The sequence below is a fragment of the Rhipicephalus sanguineus genome, chromosome 1 (assembly GCF_013339695.2).
Source record: "Rhipicephalus sanguineus isolate Rsan-2018 chromosome 1, BIME_Rsan_1.4, whole genome shotgun sequence".
NCBI lineage: Eukaryota > Metazoa > Arthropoda > Arachnida > Ixodida > Ixodidae > Rhipicephalus > Rhipicephalus sanguineus.
Genome location: NC_051176.1, coordinates 125202037 through 125229229, shown reverse-complemented (window position 1 = coordinate 125229229; position 27193 = coordinate 125202037). Strand labels below are relative to the sequence as shown.

The 27193-nt window shown below is 43.4% G+C and overlaps 2 protein-coding genes across 2 annotated transcripts in view; both read left to right on the top strand.

Annotated features, from left to right (window-relative positions):
• LOC119397429 (multiple epidermal growth factor-like domains protein 8) overlaps positions 1-17802 on the top strand; it is a 144269-nt gene extending 126467 nt beyond the window's left edge. Inside the window, exons 31-34 of the mRNA XM_037664857.2 lie at positions 1828-1967; positions 3198-3339; positions 4214-4319; positions 10589-17802. Of these exons, the coding sequence (XP_037520785.1) occupies positions 1828-1967; positions 3198-3339; positions 4214-4319; positions 10589-11586 (1386 nt within the window). The 3' untranslated portion in view covers positions 11587-17802. The remainder of the gene's footprint in view (positions 1-1827; positions 1968-3197; positions 3340-4213; positions 4320-10588) is intronic.
• A 3143-nt stretch (positions 17803-20945) lies between these two features.
• Positions 20946-25373, top strand: LOC119397423 (uncharacterized). Its single transcript, XM_037664849.2, has one exon. The coding sequence runs from the start codon at positions 21202-21204 to the stop codon at positions 22564-22566; it is 1365 nt and encodes a 454-aa protein (XP_037520777.1). The 5' UTR covers positions 20946-21201; the 3' UTR covers positions 22567-25373.
• Positions 25374-27193: the final 1820 nt, after the last annotated feature.

Here is a 27193-nt window from a genome sequence, read left to right as displayed (position 1 = left end):
ACTGAGAAGTGCGGTGCCGGCAAGTGGCGGCACCCCGCGGCAAGAAGCACATCTGATCCGAACGCCGCTCTCGATTTACGTCGGCTATCGGCCAATAAGCATGCTATGTCTCTTGCGACGTAAACAGGCAGATCCGCGTCGTCAACGTGCAGACGCCCCGCCCACCAACGAGAGTGAGAACCGGCCTCTGTTTGAAAAGAGGGCGCCTGAGGAAACGGCAACTTCGCGCTCCGCTTGTGGCCTTTACGCGGCGCGCACGACTGTAATATTTGGCAGAGCAGTTCATAGCCGTGTCAGCTTTCCGCAGGATGTGTTTTTTCAACAAGCCCAAGGGGTGCTTCATGACCCCTTTAATGGGCAGCATGACCGCCTGCTTTCGGGTTGGTGTTCGGTTGACAGAGAGCGGAGGTAATGGCTGAGGGGGCGATCAAGTAATTCGGAGAAAATGCAGAGGGGACAATTGAGCAAAGCAGAGAATGTGCGGAGGGGGGAAATTAGGCATTGCGGAGAAGCCACCGTCGCCGCGTGGCGGCAGTCTGCCACTTAGCCCTTCACAAGTACACGAGAGGGCCCTTTTTGCACAGCTGAATGAGAGTTTCTGGCTGCAGAACGTATCATACGACCACAGTTTCCCACGGTGCTGAACGTTGCTGCCGAATAATCGTATTTTCCGGGAATGTATTAACCGGAACGTATTGCACATAGCTCTATTGGGTTAGTACTTGTTTTCGCAATTGCAAGCGTAGGAGCTGGGAAATTGCACTAAGCGGGAACGTATCAATGAGGTTCCACTGTAATTGCACTAACAGCTGAATGGTTTTATACACGATCATCAAAATGGTTTCAGGGCCCCTTTAAACTTTTCCTGAACAGAGAGCTTTGTTTTACCATTTATGTTGTCAAGGGCCTTGGGTATTGGTTTAAAGGACTCCAGGTGGTCGAAACTTCTGCAACCCTCCACTGCAGTATACCTCATAATCATATCGTTCTTTTGCACTTAAAACCCCATAAATTAGTATTGTGGGTATTGGTATGTTTTTGAAAATGCCTGCAAGATGGTGTCGTGTAATAATGAGTGGCGCCGGCTAGCACTATATACCATCACAGTAGGGACAATAATACTTCTGACCCTTCTGGTACAATGGTTTCAGTACTGTGTTCTTTAGTGTAAGGTGCCTGGCACTTATAAGTTGCATCACACCTTGCAGATTATCCTTAAACCACATCACATAATTTATAGGTTACTTTTATCACTAATTTATAAAGCGATGAGTAGACCAAATTTTAAATTGTCAATCAGAAGCAGGCTTTCAGGTAAGGTTCCTGGTTATCCATGGCATGTTGGGCTTTTTAAGTCTCTTCAGTATCCTCCAGACTTGCCATGGAAGCTTAATGACTACGGAATTACGCCCGCCTGTGTGCATGAGGTAGTGGGTGCAGTCTCGACCGCAGTGACAAAGAATCCATTAAAAACTTGATGCAAGAACAAAAAAAAATGTTTGATTTTACTTGCAAGGGAACAAAAATTTTTTGTCTTTTCAATGATTGCATCTTTGACCACTATATATACCTTTTTTTTGTCAGGGTTTTACTTGTGTATTCACTGGAAGTTAAATGTAAAAATGTTAATGCTGTTTGAGTTAGGTGCACCTTAAATAGCACATAAAGAGCACAGGTGGTCAAAATTCATCCAGAGTTCCCAGCTATGACATGCCCCATAATCATAATGATGGCTTGCACATATAAAACCTCTTAATTTGTTATATAAATTTCCAAATTATCTGCATTTTTCTGTTAAACTTTGTTTGCACATTCTTCTTCCCACAGTCTTTCAAGCAGATTGAGCATGGTCCACTGGAGTTAGCCGTATGTCGTTTCTGCCAGAACAACACGATGGGTACTCAGTGCGAGGAATGTGTTGAAGGCTACTTTGTTGTTGGCAAGGACATTGCTCGTGGCTGTCGACCGTGAGTAGTACCACCTCTGTTTCATGTGCATGCTGGGCTGTGTATGTATTTTTGTAACATTAATGTTAAAATTTATACAAACCTGACCTTTGACTTCCTCAGTAGTGGTTTATTTTGAAGGGGAAAGTAAAGCTTTTATAGCTGCAGATGTGACTTTTTTAGCATGTGCCACCATTACATGCATTTGGGCAGAACAAATAAAAAGAAAAAATACTGTCAACGAAAACCAGAAAATGTGCAATACCCCAAATGTACTTTCTATTGGGCCTCTTGAAACAAGTCAAAATTGACCAAAAATCATTGCTTGAACTGAATACAAAGACAAGAAAAGATCAGTGCCCTGTGTATTAATACATTGAGTGTACCATTGATTGCTAGTTGGCAGGGCAGAATGGTTTTGCTTTCCTCCAGTTTCAGAGGTTGTATGCGTCACACTGCGACGACTTTCTGTTGTCAGTTGTGTTGACACTGGGCTGACACTCCCAGACTGCCCAAGGCGGTGACTTCAGCCGATGAGTGTTGCACATGCAGTGTCTTGAGCGGTTCTGGAGTCTTCAGGACAACATACTGAGAGGTCTCATTGACCCAACATAATAAGCCATTCTGTCATCGAGATTTTTCTACAGGCTATCTGCTGACAAACTGTGTAGTGTCAGCATCAACAGAGTGTCTACGTTAGATATCCTCTGTGAGAGTGCTCTTACAGAAATATCCGTGTGATGGCAAATGTAACGTCACATGCTTTACCTATTAGATTTCTTGCTTTATAATTCAAGTTGTCAGGTACTACTGATTTGTGTGCACAAAATTTAAGTGACAGATTCACATCTGTCCCTAAAAAATGTACTTTGATGTACACAAGCATGACTTTACTTGCAAGAGAACAAAAATTCTTTGCCTTTTCTCTTATTGCATCTTTGACCACTGTATGCCTTCTTTTGTTGATAGTGCTCTCCTTATGGAAGCGTGCAGACTTTCTCAATAAAGTTATCGCTCTCTCTCACGTATCTACAAGCTCTTGATGCATTGTTTAATGCAGAACTTGTGAAATTACGCTACATATCTAATAGCAGATGTCGACAGCATAGCTTCTTTCCACTACACTGATGCCACTTGTGTCATTTCTCACCCTAAAGTGGTGTCAGGCAATTAGTTGCATTCAAAGCAATTTAGCGTGAGAGCCATACTTGCTTTTTGCTTTGCTGATACACTGCTGTTGGTGGTCGCCAGGTGCGAGTGCCATGGCCATGGTGACGTCTGTGACCGGCGTACAGGTGAAAACTGCAACTGCAAGAACAACACAGAAAACGACCGCCAGTGTAGCCAGAAGAGTGGCAAGAACAGTGCTGGAACACCTTGCTGGAACCTCCAGGTGTGTTGCTCATGTTAATTTATAAGCAGTTGCTCTGTCCACAGATTTATTTACTGGTATTTCACTTGTTTTGTTTTTCATTGTGGAAGATTGCTGATAGCTTAGTCTGGGACTCAAATACATTTGAATTAGATATTATATATATATATATATGTATATATATATATATATATATATATATATATATATATATATATATATATATATATATATATATATATAAATTATTCGAAATACAAAATAATTCCTATCTGAAGTACATCTAAAAACTTCACACGTTGCAGACCCATGCATGAAATCTTTAAAAGCGAGAAATCACCTATTTGTTTTTCTACGACAATGTCAAAGGCCAAACATTTGACTTATTATTCATTTTTAATTCATGCCTTATTGTCCAACATGCGTATGTATGCTTCACCGCACTACAATTGGTTCTGTCCGATATTGGTATTACTCACCGCTTTATAGGGCTGTATTGCGGTGAAGCATACTAAAAGGAAATTCATTATTATGATGTACAAATAAGATTTCTGTTGCACTAGTCACGCTTATTTTGAGACACACACGTTGCTCACTTTCCGGTGAGGGGAGTGCAACATAGAGGGGAAGGAAGATGGTGAGCACACACGCAGCACGCATGCAGGAATCGCTTCAGATTTAGGTACTTGAAAATGTTTCAAAACGTAGTCTAGATTTGGGTACAATTCGTTGGTCAAGCTGCCACAGGACAAGTTGGTCTGCACTAGGTAGTACTCGCACAGCTCGAAACGCATTTGGAGTCCACCATGCAAGAATGTGTACGTGTGCATATGTAGTCGTATTGCTACACAAGACACCCTGTCATATGTGCATATTCATACTCTTTCTGCTGCAGTGCTCCAAGTGCAAGGAGAATTTTCAGGGTGTTCCTACCAATGGGCACCAATGCTATCGTCACATGCGTCTCGAGCAGGACTACTGTTTGGACCCAGAGACACAGGGTGAGCCTACGAAACGACAATGCTGATACCCTTGTTACACGGGCGTCCTTAGCCCTTTGCGGTCTGTGGTCGGGCACTGCTGGACAAGCTCTTTTGCGGTTGATTCTCACATGCATTTTCTCGCTGCATTATGTGCCATCTGTAAACGAGTAACTAAACTTCTTTTACTTGAGCTTTGAGTCTTTTAGTTTCGGATGAAAACATATAGGTGGGAAAAGGTTTCGGACTGCAGTTGTGCCACAGTTGTTACCAACAGCCGTCTGACGGAATTATAGAGGCATTACGGTTGATAGCTACAGTCAGTAGGCCATCTAATTATAGAGTTTTAGTATCCACTTCCAGTTACAACACAGCACAAGGATATCACAACTGCATCCAGAATGAAAGGTGCTTTATGACACAAAATGATTGTTGTATAGAACGGCGAGAACATGACATGAGCGTAGGCTTGGCATGCATGACAACTCGTCAAGTGTTTTGCCATTTTTGTTGTTAAAGCACAGTAGAACCCCGCTTATACGTTCCTCACTTATATGTTTTCTGGAGCATAGTGTTTCTGGTGTTCGGTCCCAGCAAAGAACCTACACACACCTATGTACAGTAAACCCTCGTTACAACAAAGTCGCTTTATTCGAATTATCGCTTTTATCGAAGTGTCACGTAGTCCCGACCCAAATGCGTGTATTTTAGACCGGATTACTCAAAGCATGTCGATAGCTTGCTCCGCTTAGAGCGAAGTAACAAGTTGTGGATGCGTTCATGGTGGCGCTAAGAGCGGTCGAGCGACCGCCCACGCCGCTCCATGTAAACATGCCGGCTGTTCCCCGCTACGCCACTGGCTACGCCGGTGGTGTCACGTGACCAGTACGGAGCCAATGCCTTGGCGTGCTCCCTGGGTTTTTTCCATCCGTGTTTGGAGGACACGTGCACGTGTGTTGTGCGAGGTCTGTGTGAACCCGTGGCGTTGTGTGTGCGCATTGTGTGTGCTTTTAGTGACCGTCAAGTGAAAATGGCACCGCTGGTGCCCGCACGGAAGTGTCTGACATTGGAGCAGAAAGTTCAACTGATACGTGAGGTGGAAAAAGGAAGCCGGCAGGAGTCTGAAATCGCAAGACAATTCGGAATACCGCCGTCAACATTATCAGCTGTTCTGAAGAATAAGGATGCCGTACTGGACGGATTCGAGAAGAGTTTCTCAGCCAAACGAAAGCGCAACTGTGATTCTATGTATCCTGAAGTGGAAGGCGCGCTTCTCGAATGGCTGAAAAACGCTAGAATTGCAAACCTTCCTGTAAATGGGCCTGCATTGACCGCTAAAGTCGAAACCCTAGCCGCCCAAATGGGCACGCAAGATTTTAAGTGCAGCAACGGCTGGCTTGAACGTTTCAAGAGATGGCACGGCGTGTCTTCAAAATCGATCGTTGGTGAGAGTGCAACCGTGGACCGCGACGTCGTGGACGGATGGCGCAAGCATCGGCTGAGCGCCCTACTTCAGCAGTATGAAGATAGAGATATTTACAACTTGGACGAGGCGGCATTCTTTTACAAAATATTGCCGAAGCGCACGTACACTACTTCGGGTGGAACCTCATCAGGATGCAATCAAAGCAAAGAGCGCGTTACAGTGCTGTTCGGTGCTAACGCGACGAGGGAGGACAAGCTTCCTTTGCTGATATTAGGGAAGGGGGCAAAGCCCCAGTGCTTCCGCAACACAACGATACCCGAAGATTGCATATACAGAAGCAACAGACGGCCTTGGATGACCGCAGCCGTTTTCGAAGAGTATGTGCGCCCGCTCGATCGAAAGTTTAGGGCAAAGCAAAGGCGTGTGCTTTTTGTTATCGACAATTGCCCTAGCCATGGCAAGATTGAAAATCTGCAAGCGATCACTTTGGAATTTCTACCAGCGAATATGACTGCGATATTGCAGCTCATGGACCAAGGCATTATTGAGACAACACGAAAGTTATACCGGAAAAGGCTTTTACAACGGATGCTCGTTGCGTATGATGCCAACAAGGGATACAGCATCGACTTACTTGGAGCAGTGCACTTACTATGCCATTCCTGGAAAGAACTGGCACCTGCAAAGATTGCAAACTGCTTTGCACATGCTGGATTTTCCCGCTCGCACGCAGAAGACGCTGATCACGACTGCGAGGACTGCGACGATCTCTACGAAGCTGTGAACAGCATCGTTGGCGGAGATCTGGAAGGCAACTTTGAATCATTCGCGATGGCTGACGCAGATGTACCCGTCATTGCCCCAGCTACGGATGCCGAAATAGTCGATTTGCTTGGAGGCGCCGATGAGGAAGAAGAGCTGCTAGATGAACAGCTTCGCGAAATACCAACAGTGGCACAAACACAGGAGACCCTTCGTCTGTTGCGAAATAGACTGGAGTGCGCAGGCGGTGACCACGACCTCATAATTTGCCTGAACAAACTGGAGCAGGCACTCCTCGCACCCAGCCGAAGCACCCGACAAAGCCAGCTGACTGACATTTTTGTGCGTGAATAAAGTTTTGTTTCAATGAATACCACTTCTGCGAAGTTGTCATGGCTAATTTAGCTGTACTTGCTGAGCTTTTATGGGGCAGTCGCGTATATCTAATCACCGCTTATATCGAATTTTTTTGCTGTCCCGTTGACTTCGTTATAACGAGGGTTTACTGTATTAGAATTCCCTTTTCACATGTCGTTCCCACCGCATTCCTGCCTGATATATACTGCGAACTATTGACGAGAAGTTGCGTCAGTGAGTTTGGTGATGTGGACTGCCATAATGTCATCGAAGTGCTCAAAAAGGGTCTATTTCTGACATAGGTGTGGAAGAAACATGAGACTTCCATCAAGGACTTCCTTATTAAGCCATAAACTGATGAGTAAATTCTTCTGAGGTAGAGCAGTGTGAGCCTATTTTATTATTTGGCAGCACTTTGTTATAATTTTATGTGCACGCTCGCATTGTATGTTTCCCGGCTATTGCAGTTCTTTTTCACGGTCCCATGAAAAACGTTTTAGAGGGGGCCTACTGTAGTTGGTGTCTTGGAGTAGAATGCAGAAGCTGCTCTGCCTTGTCACAGATTCTCTGTGTAGCATCACGCAGTAAGTTTATTTTGTGGGTTAGCATTCATGCACATAATGAATGTAAGCATTTACCTGTAGTGCTTGCTTACGCTTTCAAGTTTCGTCCACACGTGTTTCATTTGGACACTTTTTTTGCCGTTGGAAGGACTGTTGTACAGTCTTGCTGTCATCTTGGCATAGATGCACACATTCTGAGTATTTTTGTGTAGAAAGTTCAAATTATCTTCACATGGGACCCTCGTGGCCTCTCCAACCCACCATGGTGGTCTAATGGTTATGTTGCTCGACTCTGACCCGAAGGTCGCGGGATCAAATCTCGGCTGCGGCGGCTACATTTCGATGGAGGTGGAATGCTAGCGGCCCATGTACTTAGATTTAGGTGCACGTTAAAGAACATCAGATGGCCAAATTTCTGGAGCCCTCCACTACGGCCTCCCTCATATTCACGTTGTGGTATTGAGACGTAAAACCCTAACAGTTATTATTATCGTGACCTGCTATTCACATTATGCTGATCAAAACATAAGGACACAACCCAAGGTAAAACAGAAACAGGGGGACAAGAAAGAGCGTCACTTGCAACTGTTGCAAGTGACGCTTTTTCCTGTCCTCCTGTTTTTTCTTTACCTTGGGTTGCATCCTTACCTTTTGATCAACATGAACCAACTAGCCCAAAAACATGTTTCACTCAATTATGCCGTTTCATAAGCTTTTGAGAAAACAGCGAAAAACCTTTATTGCACATTTTGTTTATCATACTGCCTACATTCTTGGCCTTCTGTGAAGTGTCGGTTACTCCAAACCGATATGACCAAGCTCACTTTGCCATCAACTTCGTTAACAGCGTAAGCACTATATTTAACATACTGTGTAGCTGCATTAACCATTATTAGTGACAACCGCAGGTAGATTAACCACAGCAAATGCTGCTCGTGTAACAAGGGTATAACTGAAAGGGAAAAATTGTCATCCACCCTTTGTAGTGCAAAGCTAATAGGAAATGCATATGGATTTCTCAGAAAGAAACCTTTCGAGACAATGAAAAATATGTCCTGGTACGGGGTTCGAAGCAGGACCAGCACTTTTCAGTGCCCTGCTTTTAGTTCTTAAATAATTTGTCTGCGCGCTGCCACCTGCGAGTGGCCTAGTTAGCTAAGTTGGTAGAGCAACCGCCCTAGAAAGGCACTGGTCCTGAGTTTGAACCCCAAACCAGGATGAATTTTGGATCATCTGAGAAGCTTTCTTTTTGAGAAGTTCTTTTGCTGTTCTCTGGGGATTTCCCTGATAGCTGCATGCTCTGCGCCGTGTGCATTTGTTCAGTAGTTATTGTTGTGCATATCTTATGCAGGAAATTAGCACTCGTAGTAGCAATCTAAACTAAAGAAGCTGCATTCAAGAATTAAAGGACCCCTGACAGCAAAAGTTTTGTTTGCGACTTTTTCACTGTAATTTGTAGCTCTGTGTCTGGTAATCCCGAAACTGAATCGTAAATGCTCAAACGCGTCGTATAATTAATGCTAGCGTTGTTAATTGAGAACAATTTTGCATCAGTTCAAAACGCCCGCCTAAATACCATAAGAAACTAGCGCCCGACAGCGGGGGAGTGCCTAAGATCACGTGCACTCAAGCTTTGGTGTCATTGAAAGCGCAGTTTTCAAATCGGGGCTCCACGCATGGTAAAGAATGAAGCTTAGAATAACAGAGAGCTGAGCTAGTTGGTAAGTATTCATTCTAAAAAGACAGGCTGTGCAAACACGGACACAAGAAAGAAGTCAGGACACCACAAACGCCGACTAACAACTGAAGAGACGCACAACGGCTGAAAAGAAAGAAAGCATGAAAACTTATCTGTGCATGCCCATGCAACAGGCAAACCTATCAATCCGGCACGCGTGGCGGTCTACGTGGAAGATAACTGTTAAGGCATTTGATTTCATCTCTATGCATGTTAATCGACGGTTGGCTCACGCATGCGCTACCACTATTCTCGATATGCCATGCTTCAATCATTAGGCGCGTTTCTTCATTTCTATGACGGTACAACACTGCGCATTCATCGAATTTTGGCGTGCACTTACAATCTCGACAATGTAAAGATAGATTAGAAGGTGAGCCTCCTGTTAGCGATTTCTTATGTTCCAACAATCTCTGGTTAATGCATCGGCCCGTTTGTCCTACGTAGAAGCGGCCGCAGCTGAAAGGGACCTTCTACACCACACTCGTACGGCAATCAGTGAATTTGTTGGTGTGTTTTACGAAACAAATATCGGTCCGCTTCTTGTTTTTAGAGTAAAGAATGAAACGATGCGGGTGCTTCGGTATTGTTAAGCGCATGCCCCTCCCCCCCCCCCCGTCCCCAAGAAACAAAAGAAAAAGCATTCCTCGCCAAAGCAATCAGGACTACGTTGAGAGCAGCCCGACATTGGAGCAAGAGGGGTGACAAACAATAGTCCTCACCGGGTGCCAGTCGTGGTATTGTGTGCGCCCCGCATATCATCTCTGACGTCAACAATATCCGCTTCACTCGTGGAACGTCACGCGGGGCCTCCGTCTACGTCATACCAGTGGTGATGTTGCGAGGTGCTGCCAACTCAGATGAGCACTCACATTTACTTTAAAACCAAATTTAAATACCTTGATGGCAACGTCCGGCACTAATAATCGGTCAGAAGTGCCCACGTATACAGGACAATCAAATACAGATGTTTTGAGGTTTCGATTTTGGTGTCAGGCGTCCTTTAAGGACAGTTTCTTTCTATTTTTTCTCTCTGGTTCTTCAGAATTTCATGCTACTCATCATACATTTTCTCCATTCTCAAAATCTGAATGAATGGGACATTTCTTAATACTATATACTGATGGGCTAGTTGGTGAGCCATGATATTCAAGCAGCAGCACACAAAGGACACATTCGTGCGCACATAAAGAAGATGCAAACACAGAGAACAGGACTTTACTGTATCTGTATTTGCTTATCATGAAAAGACATGCATAATGATTCTCATACCAGCAGGTCTCAACCAACAGAGATCACACACTTTTTGGCACTTTGTTTGCATTGCAGTTGTTTTTAGAGTTGCTAAGTGTTATGCGGTGTTCAAATTGAGGCCTTTGTCTGTAGTTCCTTTTCATTGCTCAGCTGCCAGTCCGCTAAGATTATACTTCACTATTTCTTGCAGAGTGCAGTCCTGATCCAAACCTGCTTCCTCAGGGCCGCACCATGTTCTTCGTTGTTCAGCCTCGCTACATGAATGTGGACATTCGCGTCATCATGGACATCACCTCAGGTGCAGCTGATTTGTATCTATCAGCTAAAGAAGACACTTTTGTCGTTGAAGTCAACCGCACAACTGGTACACATGTAGTATCAGTTGATCGGAAGTACGGTGTGGGCTTAACTGGAGACTTGACTGCAAACACAGCATTTCCAGCTGCAGCTTCACTTCGTAATGCTACCGACACTCCTTGGCTTCTGCGACCTCGCCATGCCACACCTGCAGGACTAGCCACCTACGTCACTGTGAGGGACCCGCGTGAATTCCTGTTGGTTCGCAATCTTCGACATCGTCTTGTTGTAACTGTGCCTCAGAATGTGTATGACCTACGAACCACGCGGTTCTACCTCGTTATCTCAGGCGCCAGTGAAGTGCCCACACGTGGAAGCCTTTTCTTCCGTCAGGACCAGACACGCATCGATCTCTTTGTCTTCTTTTCTGTCTTCTTTTCCTGCTTCTTTCTGTTCCTGGCAGCCTGTGTTGTGGTGTGGAAGGTGAAGCGTGCTTTTGACATCCGCCAAGCTCGCCGTTTGCATGCTGCACAAATGGAGCACATGGCACGGCGGCCATTTGCGAAGGTGTGCCTGTCCATTTTGGATGAAGAGGAGAGTGGTGAAAGCATTCGGTCACCATTACGTAAGAAACCTCAACGTCGCGCCCTCAGGGATTCACCTAAGGGTGTACCAGCACCTTGTGGATCAGTGCGGCCAGTTGCTGTGGAACCCACAGGTGATGGTGCAGCTGCAGTGACTACATTATTGGTGCAACTTCCCGGAGGGCTGAGTGCTCCAGTGCGGCTTGCGCTTGCCTCAGCATTAGTGGCTGTGCGTTCTGGTGGCGGGGGTGCAGCAGGTGGCATCCGAGCTGCCATGAGACGAAGAACAAGCCACATAAACTTGTGATATTGGACATACTGTAATGTTCTTTATTATTGAAATCTTATGCACTGAACTCATCTGGCTGGATAGTAGTGGTGCAGTGAGTGCAGGCCATGTTGCAGCCAGAACTTTGAATCCAGCCCGAGTGCATGCCATGGCCCTTTCTTATACCTGCTTTGTCTTTGAGAAGACTGTTAAGAGAATTTTTGTAGAGAATGGTGTTTAAAAAGATGACCTTAGATTTTTTGCAACACTTTTGGGCTTAGACTGCCCAAAAGTAATTACCTGCAGTAGGTAATTTCAGTGCTTTATATTCACCCCAACTGCAGGATGGAGTCTTAGAATAGCACTGCGCTACCAACTGCGCACTTACGAGGCAACCACTCAACATTTGCAATGTTTCTGTTCACCAAATACAGAGGCATAATCTTTTATTTGCCTCACTCTATGAACCTGACTAGGCATAGCCCCAAATCTTAAATTTTAGTCAGTTCACCAATGACGCAAAAAGTCACAATAGCAGTGCCTCAGCTGCAATATTGTGCTGTGACCTCGAGTATGAGAAGTCAGGTGCTCATCTTCTTCGCCATATCTTAGTTAAGTCTTACAGTTGTTTCATGCACATTCAGGCCACAATACACTTTATATATTTACTCATGTTTTCATTTTCTTTGATATTTCCTCCTTTTACAGACGTAGTCTAAATCTAATTACAACATATCTCTCACCTGACACTGAATGTTCAGCAGCTCCTCACTTTATAATTCCAGACTTCGCAATAACTGACCTTTATTGGACGTATGTACTCGATCTTCTGTGTAGTAGTTGTGTCTGTCGAAGGTTGAGAAAGCAAGCTTTGATCTACTAAAGGTCTTAAAGGCCTTGGACTAGCCATCATTTTTTTACGGAGTCCATGCATGAGTATTGAACTTTGCTCTGGCGTACTTTGTTTGGTGACACTTTTTTGTCTAATGGTTGTCAGTAACCAAAACATGTCATCTGTTCTGATTATTTCAGAGGGAGGTTAAGTATGACTGACTAGTGTTGCTTCAGAACGTATTTGAGCATGTGTTGCACTCTGTGTTCGGTGTCAAAATTTTTGTCTCTAATGTAGTAGACTGTTGACTCTCCTGCAGCCTTATTCCATTTATTCTCTTTTTCATAATGAGGTATCGACATATGCTTGACTAGCACATGGAAAGCAAATGGAGCTGTCGCCAAGCATAGTTTTTTACTACCATTGCGGTGAAGCTTTCTTCTTAGGCTTTTTTATTTTCACTTTGAAGATAGGCTTCCTTTTCCCTTAGTTACTGTAGCTCAATATTTCTGTCTGGTGTATGAAAGCTGCTTCAAGGTAAACACGAAATAACTGGTATTTTTTTTACTGAATCATGAGTAATGGCATGTAGCACTATTGGCCTATACGGAGTAGACCAATCTGATGTTCCCAGTTTCAAGAATCTATTATGTAAATCCAGTGCGTCTTAAACATAAATTGGCAATGGATACCAAGAAATCTTTACAAATACCAGTGTCCTCCATCCCATACATGAATAATGTAGCATACATCAAGCTGGTTATCAAGCTCCTGATGAATTGTTTTGAACACTCATTGTCAGCATCTGTGATAACTGCTATACTAATATACGCATGCCTTGCATGCTAGGTTATTGCACACAAAGTTGTAAGGGGGAGGCACAAAATTAGTGTGAATGTGTGGCACTGCTTCTTTCATTCTGTTGGGAAATGAGCTTTCCTGAGATTGTGCTTACCATTTCCATATTTTTTTTTTATCCCATACACATACTTAAAGAGCTGCCCTAAAGGGTTCTAACGTGCTTCCTGCCAACTTGCTTATATGACAATCAAGGACAGAGAATGCTGCCTGCTGTTTTTATTCTTCCACATCGCAGGGCCAGTTTTGGTGGATGCTAGTACGGGCAGCTCAGATAAAGCCAACAGCATTGAATGCAAATATGATAGGTCTTCAACGTGTGCTTTCGCAACATAGGAGCACTCATTGTGATTAGTATAGTAGCATGCCATTTGAAATCAGGAACATCATTTTGGCTTACCTTACTGATGCAGCAATGTGCCACCTTTCCTGCCATCTTGGTAGTGTTACATTTGTGATTACGTTATTTTATTCTCTTAGACAGCTTTTCTGGATTTCGTTTTTATTTGATTTGAAAAGAGGAAAAATTTCAGTCTTTAATTTTGTGTGTTGACTGTGCTGTTAAGGTTCACTAATGGAAATTCTCTTTCTCTCTGTCGCTCTCATTCTTTTCCTGAAAGAAACAATGCTGTTTTTGTAATTACATCAAGAGGAAAATGTCTATGGCGAGCCGTCAGTGTCTGGGAGAAGACGACGAAGTTGCGCCTCAGCTGCTCTGCACATTCAAGCTGAGCGCAAGAGAAGAAGATTCCAGCAAGAGTGCGCGGAGCAACTGAGGCACAACTTCGTAGTCTTCTCCCAGACGCTGGCAGCTCGCCATAGGGCTGTTTGTGACGTTACTCGGTGTCGTCGGAAGAGTGGCTCGACGCTTAGAAACCAGTTCCGATTCAGACTGCCAGAACTCCGGCAGCTTGAGAGTAGCAACGACAGGGTTGGGTACCATGGGATTCGGCATCACGTCGCTGTTTGGTGTGGTGTCCTTGGTCAGCTGGAATGAACGGGGCTGAAGGTCTTTGCCATGGCCACCCAAGAAACGGGGGTGGCTGTGAACACTGTAGGGTGTTGCCGTTCGACGTCCGGGTAACCACTTGTGGGAAGACGTGAGGCGTTTGCTTTCCCACATATTTTATTTATCATTGCTCGGTCATGGACGACCACAGACGCTGTCATTCTTGCCGGAATCTTGTTCTCCCACGCTCTGCTCGAACGTGCGGAGCAGCTAAGGCGCAACTTCATCGTCTTCTCCCAGATGCTGACGGCTCACCATATGTCTTCTTCTATCTATACAATGCTTCTCAAGTCTGTTGCAACCTCTTGATGTCCTTGACGTGTGACATCACCAGTTGTCTCTTGTAAAAATCGTTTTTTACTTGCACCTTTCAAGGCCCCAACACCCACCTGTAATAGTCATGTGGAGATGACATTGTTTACAGTCCATACTAGTATGAAATGTATGCAGTGCATTATGGCCTGGTGCATAGCCCTCAGCGCTGGCTTAGGCTTTATGAGACTCTTTCCTAGTAATTTCCTGTGCAACATAAATGCTTAATAAGACCAGAGTAAAGCTGAGTTTTTACATTTTTGCCTGCCTTCTTGTTGTATATTTTACCTCTGATGATCAAGGTCATTTTGGCATGACGTACAGCTAGAGCATGAATTAAAGTCATTTTTCTTCCCGATTGCATTTACCCCCAAGCCAATGGAAATATGACCCCATATGTGGTCTGCTCATAAGACTCATGTGGTCTCGCATGAACGCATCGCATATATGTTCTTTCACTAAGTGAATTGTAAATGCAGTTCCACCAAATCACTGTGCTGTTTATTGTTTATTTTATTTTATTGTTTTTTTGCGCTGCTTTCAGATGACAGGAATGCAATCCCTTTTTTTATAGTATTACTATTGTTTTGTCCATTTCCATTTCTGTGCAATTAACATGGAAGACAGTTAAACCTGTATGTTATCTCATTTCAGCTGGGTCAGTGCAAATACTTTAGCTGCAATGTAGATATTGTTTTCATTGTTTGCTTGTTATTCCATTCATTTTGTTCTTCCTTGTAACATGCTGTGTATGTGTGGTTTTTTTCTTCCTTTTTTTTAAGCTTGTGTCATGGCTCAAAACAGCTACAGTTCCTAGTGCGATGCTTTTTCCAGCACATTTACAATGTCAGAATAGTTCTGGCCTTTGTTGTGACAAGGTCTCATATTATTTTCTGTGTGTGTTGCTATTTACATTGCAGTGCCAAAAAACTCTGTACTTCATGTATGCTGTGTAGTGTTTTAATGTTTCCTTTTAAGACTGTTACCTTTTGATTGCTAAACGCAAACTGGGCAGAATAACAATAATTTTACAAGAGTAGGAAGACACTGCTGTGGCAGAGCTTGCCTTTGTATTCACATCTGCTTCAACGTAAGCGAACAATCATATTAATCTCACTGCTGATTGCGTGACATAGAGCTGCAGTAGAACACGTGACAGGCATGTATTTACAGTTTACTGTGTCATGTTAATGCGATGGTAGCACCCTTCTCTTGGCTGTGAGAGGCACATCATCTGATTCTGATACCGCTGTAGAAACTTCAGGCCATTATATATTGTATAATATTTGTGTCAGATTATTTACACATTTGTTTATAACTGTTAACCTAAACATCACGAATCTGCAAAAAGATCTGTCCGCAAGGTGGGGATTGTATTCCCATGACCTATACTTTCTACTGTATGAAAATATATGTAGAAGAAAACAAAAACACACACAAGGCATCAACAGGAGTATTTGAAGAGACATTGCATATGTTTCATCATAGCTGCTCACTGAAAGTGTGTGCTTTTGTATTTAAAATTTGTTACACTGTAAGAAGACTGGAAATCAATTTACAGTTCAGATGTTCTAAATCTACTTAAATGATCTCAGAGTATGTGCAACCTCATTTTAATGTATGCTTTCCTTGAAATACATTGCAACATAAGCTCCTTACTCTAATGAAATATGGGAATCTGTAGGTGCGCTTAGGAATCGGAAATGCTGTTGTAGCTCTGCAAAGGATGTAAAGGTTTTAGCGTATTACTTGGTGGAACTTGTTTAAACCTGATAGCGTTATGGGATGGCTGATACTATTCAGGGATCGGTACAAAGCTGTGCCTGAAGGACATATCATTACTATTTTAATTCTCCTTAACTCGGAGACAAATGAATCATTACAGCCAACATATAACCTGTATGAAAATTTTCATCATCGTCACTCAAGCTCAGACCCTGAAACATGCAGTGACTCAATACAAAATAACTGAACATTAATTAACAGCATCTTGTATGCATACTTGGGCCATGTTTTATCTTGGAGAATCTGATATAAGACTTTCTAAGAAGCCTAATATTGATGATGTTACAAGGTCTGGTATGTATAGCCCTCAAAATTGCAGACATCTGTAGAATTAGTTTACATATGGCACAGACAAATTTTCTTTTTTTGCAATATCACCTCATTGTTATACCCTCCAGAAATTTGGTGCATAAGTGGCAATGTAAGGGAGAAGAATGTGTCATAAATTGCAAATGTTTTATTGCTTTTTGTGACGTCATATTTAGGGTGAGTTTTGTTCATGCAGCATAACTGATGACAATATTTGTTTTTCTAATGGGCAGAGGACTTGTGCTTGTTGTAAGTGTTGTCATTTCACCTATGAAATGATACTACACAACAATAGTAGCAGAGCACCGAATGTGTTCAGGATTGTCGGAAACAACATTTCAATACCACTCTGAAATATCTAGTAAGAAAGCAAACCATGTTCACATACTTCCTCAAATAGTGTACAGAATAAAAATTTTATGCCTATTATTCTTAAAACATCCAATAAGTTTAATTTCAGCATGCCCTTACATGTAACTTCTGTTTTACAAATTTTAAAGTGGCCTAATTAGGAAATGTCACAGAGTCATGTATCATCGGTAAAGTGCAATTCAAACTAGGCAAACACTTTGTTGTATTCTGGAATCAGTGCGACCCTATACAACTTTTCCTTCTCACAGTGCATATTTGAGCAGCTGCTCTGCAGTTTTATGTTCTTTTGCATTATTTAATTATTGGCTCGCTGAGCATTGGAATAGATTTTTCACGGAGTTCAACTGGGCAATCTGCATTCACACTGTAAGTGATCGCAGTGCGCCAGCTTCATTGTAAAATATGTGCCACTTGTACATATTACCTCTACCGTTTGCGCATTTTGCTACACAATACTCTCCGTCCTCGAAATGACCCATTACGAGGTAACGCTGATAGGAAATCAGCAGATGAAAGAAACTGAAATTTTTAGGACCATTTATGGCCAAAACGTATGCAGCGTGCAGTGGTAGATGATCAATTATTTTCACAGCTTTTGTATAAATGTCACTTCTTGTTAGGTTGATAAGGAAAAATGTGGGTAAGCATAAGGAAAATATATTTTTTCCAGTTGCATGAATGCTGTTAGTGTGGCAGCATCGTAGCAGCAGAATGCAATACGCAAGAATCTCACAGTGAACATTTGAAAGTAGAAGCAATAAAGGAAGTTAATAAACCTTATTTGCATTTGTTCTGATTGCATTGGTAATTTACATCCTCTGTTCAGTGGAAAACTGGAAAAGTTCTGTATAAAGAATTCTGTGTGTATGACCAATTTCAGTGTTTGTGAGATATGGGGAGAGGGTGATGTCGGGCTCCGAAATAATTAGTTTGGCGCACTTGTGGTACAAATCTAGGCGACTGTCTGTCAAGTTAGTGCCACCCCCATAGTATAAAATGTGCCAAGCAAGAGTTGTGCGCAAAGCATTGCAAGATTTTTATTTAGTGACTGCATGATAAAGGTGTTTTGTTGTGCAATGTGTATTCACTGTTATGGCAGGCAAAGTGCACTCCACTTTTAAAGAGGAACACACAAGCATACGGCACAAGTATATTTTATTTCTTTGGATTTCTGTGGATCTGTAAGTGCCAAGCTCCACAAGAAAGGACACACCTGAGGCAGTTCATGTTTCTCACTCCACAATGCTCCAGCACTTTCTGCTTGAAACCACAGTGGCTACACTTCACAGAGTAATTTGCAAAGCTCATGTATTCATTATGAATGGACCATGGTACACATGACCACCAACTTGCAGGTACCTGAACTTACTTTGGAGCTCGATTACAGTCACAAATGTCTCGCAGTGATAATAGTCACTTGCAGATATAATGCATACATAGGGAAAACTTGTAGAAAGGCATGAACACTCGGAACAAAGTAGAATAGGTTTTGTGAGTGACAGCTCGATAACGCTATCTCAGACCACTAATTTCGTGGTTGTCAAAGATGGTTTAGGCCTCAAAATAAGAGTCCAAACAGAAATCATGCTGACCTTACATGCACTGGCATAAACAAGAGCAAAACACATTGTAGTTAACCTTAACAACATATTCCATCGTCCACGGCTGTACATCTGGTAACATTTTGATGATGTCATTCTCTGTTATTCCAGACAATTCAAGGCAGTTTATCATTTACATGCTCCTCAGTTACATTTGGCCGTCACTTGTGAACAGCATTATAAATGCGTTTGTCAATATGTATAAGACCAATTTTTTATATGAGAGACTGCTCAGTCATCATATGTGATGTCACTTCAGAAGTCTGAAACAAATTCAGTATTTGATTTGATTGGAAAGTTTCACTATTTACACCCCCCTACTTTCCTGGCACTGCCCAGAGTTTGTGGAATGCTGCACAGTTCAATGCATGTTACCACACCAAGAGCTTATCATTGTCATCATGTCCAATGAGGTCAACTGCAGGACAAAGATCTCTGCCACACTTACTGCCAGTTACCCTTCTATGGCACCAGCCGAGCGCAACCGAAACCCCAAAAGTTTCCTGTCTAACACCACTTCATAAAGATAATTGCAGCCTTTGCAAGTTTTTTATACACCATGAAAAAATAATTACATTGGACAGCCGCAGAGTCACTTTAATACTGAAAGCTCAATGTCGCCCTGAAACTCCATTTGACTTGGCAGGTCCTTCAGTGGCTAAAGATGTGGACATTTGACAGAATGATTTTCTAGTCACCCTGTGCCATTCCTGGCTATGTGTGGTATTGATGCAGAACCTCTTGGCACACTCTGACGAACCACGCATGCACAGTAGCTAAGCCATGCCCACCAACGGAGACATCGCGCGCAACCTTCTGGCAGCGTACTCCCGAGGAGGAAGCCGCACATCTCGAAGCTAGACATGTTGATCGACAGGCAGTACGAGCAGTGACGGGCCCGTGCTTCGCTGCGCCAAGCTTTGCGCGACTTAGTGCAAACTGCCCGCAATTTTTGAGAAAGGAAACGCAAACAAGCCAGATGACGACTATTGCTGTGGGACAGAAAGAGACCCTAAATGTGCCCTCTTTTTCAGAGCCTACTGGGTGTCAGTCATTTGTGAACCAACCAATATTGCACAGTTTTCACCTTGAGATATAGTGAACAATTTGGAGATGCAAACACCTGTTATGTATGAGCGCATATCTCATCACAAAATCAGTGCAGGATCAACTAGCTGACATCTGGGTGATCATTGTAAAAGGACAGGAGGTTTATATTAAGATTTGAATATCGTCTCTATAGAAGCGTAGTTAATTAGTAAAAAAGCGAAATATTCAGGAGAAATTGCAGTATAGAACATGAGGTCACCAGCTTGAACCTCGTTTTTGCATGTGGAAAGCTCTAATTGGTAAAAAACTAAGGATTTAGGAGAAATTGCAATGAGAAAGAAAAGGCAAAAAAAGGAAACCTGTTGATTTGTGCAAATTCTTTGGAAACACTGAAAGCAGATAGATTGCTGATTCCATTAAGATTGTAGGACCAACGACATTATGTTGGGGTTGGAGAGGTGCGCCCCATTTGCTATTTTAGTTTTTAAGAGAATTTGCACAGATTGCAAACTAAAGCCGCTGCTTCTTTTTATTGCGTACATGCTTGTGAGGCCATTGACATGACGCAAAAACAATTGGCGGTTAACCTTTCTTTTTTTGCTTCATTGAGTGTGTGTGTGTGTGTGTGTGTGTGTGTGTGTGTGTGTGTGTGTGTGTGTGTGTGTGTGTGTGTGTGTGTGTGTGTGTGTGTGTGTGTGTGTGTGTGGCGAGGGGGGTGCACTTGGGCATGTTGGTAGCACATAATGAATGTATGAACAGCGCTATACAGACAAGGACTGACAAACATAACACACACAGCGCTGTGTGTGTTATCTTCGTCAGTCCTTGTCTGTAGCGCTGTGCTTACATTCAATATTTTAAATTTGCAGACGCGCAGTTGAGCGGTCCCTGAAGCGGTTTCTTGGAATTAAGTAAGACGTTGGCTGCTGAAGCACGTTGCATCAAGGAAGCTACAACTTGCCAAGCCCTTTAACGCGGAAATTTACTTTGTTTCTTGTGCAACAGATGATAAACGCATGAGCGAGAACAGTGCCAGTGACGGTCGCAAAAACGAACCAAAAGAAAAGAAAATAATTTAGTACTCTTGTCTATCAAAACTAAAATGCTAACCTAAATAATACTTCTAAGACGTGCAGTGTTGCGCGCGTGCAAAAAACGTAATGAGGTTTTGTGCCAATGTTTTAACTGATTAAACGGTTGAACTCAGTACACCGCTAAACATGGCACGATACGCCACAAGTCTCTGTACATTGATATCGAAAGAAGTTGGCGGTTGGCGGTCATGGAAGCGCGCCCGCGCCTTTCTAACTCCAGCGCAATTACGCCTCCGTCATAAATTATCGAGACATTTAATATTTGAAGTTAGAAAGCGTCAAGACCGTGTGGCAAACGACAGTCCCAACTGCCCGATGCAGTCATATATTGTCAATGACCAATCTAGCTGAGCGTCCAAGCAACCCAGAATGAAGCGCCGACGTGAAGAGAACTGTTGCAACCGCTGAGTGATGTGATTGGAGCGTATTACCATGTCTACGCTAGAATACCGAGACTCTCCGCACCGATCACCGCAGGAGACGCTTTACGAGTACTGCTGGTGTCGTAATGTCGCCAAAGAAGTGCACAGCTTGAAAAGCGCATGCTGCGACGCGCTCGTTCGAGATGCCTGTGTCCTGCTTCGCGTCCTGCCATCCCTGCCAGTCACTTTCATTCCCAATCTTCTTGCGAGAGCCGTGGAAGATGGACGGGATAGGGCTGCGCAACTTTTGGTCTCTTTTTGGCCCGATAGCTCGCTCGATCTGCCGGCCGTTGTCGGTGGGACCTGTCCTATAATTCACCACCCAAAGCGCGTTGTGGCGACGACAGCTATCGTGCGTGCTTTTGTAGAGCTTTCACTGAAAGGAGACAAAGATGATCTGTGCTCTCTGAACGTCACAGGTTTCCAGGTGGGTCCTGAGCTGTTGGAATTTGTCGAGCGTAAGATGGCTGTCTTCTCGAGGAAGGAGACTTGGACCAGTCCGCGCCGTCTAATGTGCGACTTCTTCATTGGTGAACCGCACTCGTTTGATGTCTTCACCTCCCTTTTGCGGCACCGACTGAGCAAGAAGGTGCTGCTGTTTGAAATTCGCAACCTGGAGGTCGAAGGCGTCGGTGAAACGAGGCTGCTGCAGCTCCTTGAAATGCTCGACTCGGACGCGCTCACCGGGCTCAGCGTGGCGTACAACTCGCTTCAGAATCAAGGGTTGCTGCGGATATCGGAACAGCTTCGGCGCTTCCGTGGGCTCATCGCACTCGATCTATCGTCCAATGGCGTACGCCGAGGAGACGTAAGGCACTACGACTACCTTTCGGACACCGTTCGTGTTATGCCTCAGCTCCGGCGACTCAACATCAAAAGCTGTCGCATCGGTGGCTACTTGAACACGCTTCTGGCTCGCTGCTCGCGAGAGATCACTCACTTGGACCTGAGCGCTTGCGGCCTGCGACAACAGGACCTCAGGGTTATTGGCCACTTTCACAATCTTACGAGTCTGTTGCTGTCGGACAACAACTTCTTCAACATGGTTGCAGAACTGATTAGCGTGCTGCTTGTGTTAGAACGCCTGCAAGTTATGCATCTGTCCAACTGCGAACTTCGAGCGGACGGCTTTAGTGTTCTATGGGAGTCACTGAGGGTTTCAGGCAGCCATTTGCGCTCGCTCGACCTTACATGGAACAAACTCTCAGAGGACAACCTTGCAGTAATTGTAGGTGACGTTGAAGCTGGTTGGCTGCCTCATTTAGTTCATTTGTTGCTTCCTATTCCAAGCAATCCTAGCCCTGCCTACTTTGAGCTTATCAAGCGCTTGGAAGCAGTGAACCCACACCTTAAGGTGCAACCTGACCTAGTCTGAGATATCTTGCTCATATATGTAGTAGTGTGTAGCATTTTGCAAGAGCAAATGGACAACACATTTGCTACTTTCTAAGCACTAGTGTGCTGATGTGATAGTAGTGATCATCACCGAAACCTGAGGCTTGCAGTTACATTTCGAATCCAATCTTTCTGGATTGCCTGAAACAAGACATACTGGTCCTCACCACTAAATGGCAATCCACCCTTGAAAGCTCTATGCACTATGAAGATTAGTTTATCTGTTCTTTCCATGTTGCATTAATGCCTCTGTTGTTGCATTTTCTCTGGCTGCAAAAGTTCATTGCTGGCTAAGCTTACAAGCAGGGTGATTTAAAATACTGCTTCCACCATATTCATAGTGCATTGCTGAGCAGCAATCTTTCTAGTTTGGTGTTTACCAAGAGAAGAAGTTATTTTTCCTGTTTTTCAAGCACTAGTAAATCAACTTGTTTTATTATGGAAACTAAACTCCAAAAATAAATTATACTTAAAGAAATTATATAAATATTGAAGTAATTTTTTATATTTGCTGCATATTCAAGGCATATAACTTTTCTGAACATTCTATTACGTGCTATTACGCAAATTTGAATGGTACAGGTTCATTATGTTCCTGCTGGTGGTCACAGTGTGGGATTTAGCCATAAAGTGCATAACTCACTAAAATCTGCTAGCCCTTTCATTTTTGCATTTAGAGTGTCCACTTATTTTAGAAATTTGAACATTTTGTATACTAGCAAATACATTTTGTTGGATTTTCCTACAAAGCACATCTTTCAAAATAATCACCCTCAAATTCACATTACTCTTCATTCTTTCTGCAGCTGGAACAGTGCAAAGCTTGCCCCACATTCTTTGTGTATTGCACACCACTTTATGATACAGCTGATTACAGTACCTGTGTGTTCAGCAAAAACAATTTGAAAGCATGGGAATTGAAGCTTGGAGGCATTGATACCAAGGAAGAACAAGGCTTTTTTTTATGTTACCTTCATGCAGATTCATTGGCCTGTGTTGGAAGGAGATGGTAGAAAGTTCTTGTTGGTATTTTTATTGTCGATACACTGGCTTTTTCATACTTCTTAAATTAAAAGTTTATGTTGCATGTAGCATTTATATATCATATCGGATATGTAATGCATGCTTACAGTAAACAGGAAAACTATTTTGAAACAATATAGTTGAGTAACGTACAAAAAGATTTAAACTTGAAGTAAGAGACATCCTCCAATACACTGCAGTATTGTTAATATTACTAGTGTCACATTTCCATTTCAGTACATTTGCAAAGAGGAGAAAACGTTCTACAAGAAAGTATTCTAAGCAATGGTTTTGTGTACAACAAATAAAGATTGAGATTAATACAATCAGGCTATGCAAATTCTAACAGATTAAAATAAATTAGAAAATGGCCTCATTTGGGAAGGCACCACAAAGAGTCTAGAGGTGGCTACTACTTGTCACATTTTGCAGATTGGTACTTTTTATGTTCTGTAAGGAGTGTTAAGGACTCAGCGGTTTTGTCTCGCTTTCCGCGGATTTTTTTTTTTTTTTCACCATGAATGCATTATGTATGATTGTAACACAAGCATTTACAATGTTCAACATGCTATATGTCGCAGGGAATGTAAACACTTGACAGGACAAAAGCAAACACTGTGGAACGCCATCGGTATTGTTTGAAAATGCTTTCGCTATGCAGAGAGTAGTCATAACCCACTGACCCTTAGCAAAAATGCTTTTTTAATGCGCGGCATTGTTTTGCTAGTGGGACCAAAAGTTCAGTCTTTTCGTCCGTCCATCTGTGGAAGAAACAATCTAATAGACTGATCCCAGATATAGTGCAACACAGGGCAAACTCGCGGTGTAGGTAAAGCAGACTTCCCACCTGAAGTGAGTATGAGCAAATCCCAGAGATATTGATTCCCCCTTAATTACTCGGATATTACTTTCTCGTCAGTGTGTTCATCGTGCTGTGGTCATCAAACAAACATCCTGCTTTATTCTCTGCCATTAGAATCGGTTGTCAAGAACAACTCAAGTGGCTTCTGGAGGACAAGAGCTTTGCCGCTGTGCACTCCTAAAATTTTTTCTTTGACTTCTTAATTTAGTTTAACACAGCTATTGACACGACGTAGCACGCTCTATGCCTGTTAGTTTTAAATGTGAAGCATTTCTTAGCGAACCTTTGACACTTTGAGCGTTTCTATCTACGTATCTATCTATCTATCTAGCCGCCTGCGTCTGGGTGCTCTCATGATCGCCTCCTTAACTTGGTGTAGACCAAAATTGGCATAAGAGGGTAAGAGGATTTGACGAATATGACTGTCAGGTCATGGTATGAATAACGTGAAAATCCTGTCGCGTACGTCGTCAAACCCTTTCCTCCAGACACATGTGGCACATACCTGTTTACCACGGGCCGCGGTGCACGGGTATGCGCCAGAGGTGATTGACATTTCATATCTACCCAGGGGCGATGAGAACAGACTTTGGTAATTTAAATGCGAAAGCGTTAAGAAAAACCGACGTTGGCAGCGTTGACCTGACAAATGGAAAAAATAAAAATTACGATCCCAACAGGAATCGAACTCAAGCATTCCGTGTGGCAATCAGGTATTTTACTACAGAGCCACGGCAGGTCTGTGGTTTGGAAAAACAGCCTATGCATGCATAATGTAGGTGCAACGTCAATTGTGGTTGTGGTGTTGGCTATCTAATTTTACTAGAAAGCAATGAACACTACACATGTACTGCTATGATACAGGCGTCATATCAGATTAACGTCTGTGGTTCCAGTGTTGGCTTCGCTTTTATAGCAGTCTAATAAACATTACATTTGTATTCTTATGATTCAGCAAGCTATATTGAAGCATTGCTCGACCCCGGAGGAATACATGAACGAAAGTTACGTATGATATTCACATGATTGCACCATAAAGTGCACTTAGTTTCGATAATACTGACATAGGTACTCTGACGTGAGGGCTGACGTTACATCATACCATAAGTTACCCCTTGAACGCCATTGTTGTCGGCGTGCCTTGTAAGCCCACGATGTGCACACAGCTACTACACTTACAAAAACACGTTGATCCACCTCGTAACGCTTGGCTCAAAGCCATAAAATACAGCATACATGTACTCGCTGACTGCTTCGCATGAAACCAATTCCCACAACGCGTGGGATCTGCAAAATTTTTTTTCATGCAGTTTTTAGCTCACAAAATGTCATTTGGTGCTACTGCTGACATGCTAACAATGTAATTTCGTACTAGTAGTGCATATGGGTGTAAGAAAAGAAACAAAAGAAAAGTGGGGGGGCAGGGGGTAGGGCCCGACTTCACACCCAGGACACTTCATGGTGTAAGGCCATACCTCCTCCCCTCCTAGCTATTCTTCGCAGTTGAACTTGGTGTAAATGAGTATACTTACATGAAATGTGCTTACACATGTCAAGTAAGCATATATCATTCTTTGAAGGAAAGAGCTAAAAAGTCTGTAAGGAACCCTAACAAATTCATTGTTTATTCATTTGAATATAATGTGTTGGACAAAGTGTTTCCATTCTTTTCAGGAATGGGATAGCCAACCCTACCATTAGCTTTTGAATTACTTCATACCATTGGCATAGCCAGAGGGGGTTTGGGGTGTTCAACCTGCCCCCTTTGCCCTTTCTGTTTGCCCTTCCCGTCACTTTTCCCATTTGATGAGGCATATAAGGCTTTCTCCTTAAAAGAAAACCGAGTGGGCACATGAGCTCTTGCACAATGTATGGCGTTGCAGAACTTTTATTTTCTTCGCCTTGTTGGCATTCGATTGGCGCTCGTTAACCGAAGCTTCCACTTGAGCAAAAGGTGTGGCACCGCAACTGTTCCTTCATCTGCACGCGACTTTGCCGACGATTTCCTGCTGCCATACCACGGCCTTTGCACCCAAGCCAAACCTTCTGAGAGGTTACAGCGACATTCTCTACAGCCACTTCATTCAGTTCATATAGTAGTGTGAGCCATCAGCCGGCTTGCCCGTCTGTTCGTTTTGCTCTGCAGTGCCATTAGAGCACAATTCGCTGAACTGCCAGCATGTCTCCGGCAGTCCGGGCTTTCTCGAAAGTGTGAAGATGCCTTCAACCAAGGTACGGCCAAGGAGCTTATGGGGATGGCGCCACATGGATGGAAAGACCTTTTGGCCACGCATGCCCATGCCTTCGGTCGATTTCAACGCTCTGTGGGTTGATGGTGTGTTGTTGTAACAAGGACCACAGATGCAGCTACACCGGCACACTGGAAGAACTGCAGGCTCAAGTCAAGCCCGTAGCCAGGAATTTTTTTCGGGGGGGGGGGGGGGGCACTTTCTGAAAACCTTTGCTATTGGAGAAAAACACCTATTTTTATTTATTTTCGCTAGAACAGCCCCTCCATCAAAATTTCGGGGGGGAAGGGTGGGCCCCGGCCCTCTATGCCCCCTGGCTACGGGCCTGGCTCATGTACCAGACTGCTACGAGGCGACCTGCAGCCTCTGCTTCACAAGGATTCTGTGGTCGTTCCTCGTCGGTTATGTGGGGGCCGCTCATTTGACAACGACAAAGAATACCTCTAGGAATTGCAATATATGACTTAGCTTGT

What these genes read in the sequence shown, in the direction of transcription:
- LOC119397423 (XM_037664849.2), top strand. Translation starts at nt 21,202, where the DNA reads ATGTCTACGCTAGAATACCGAGACTCTCCGCACCGATCACCGCAGGAG.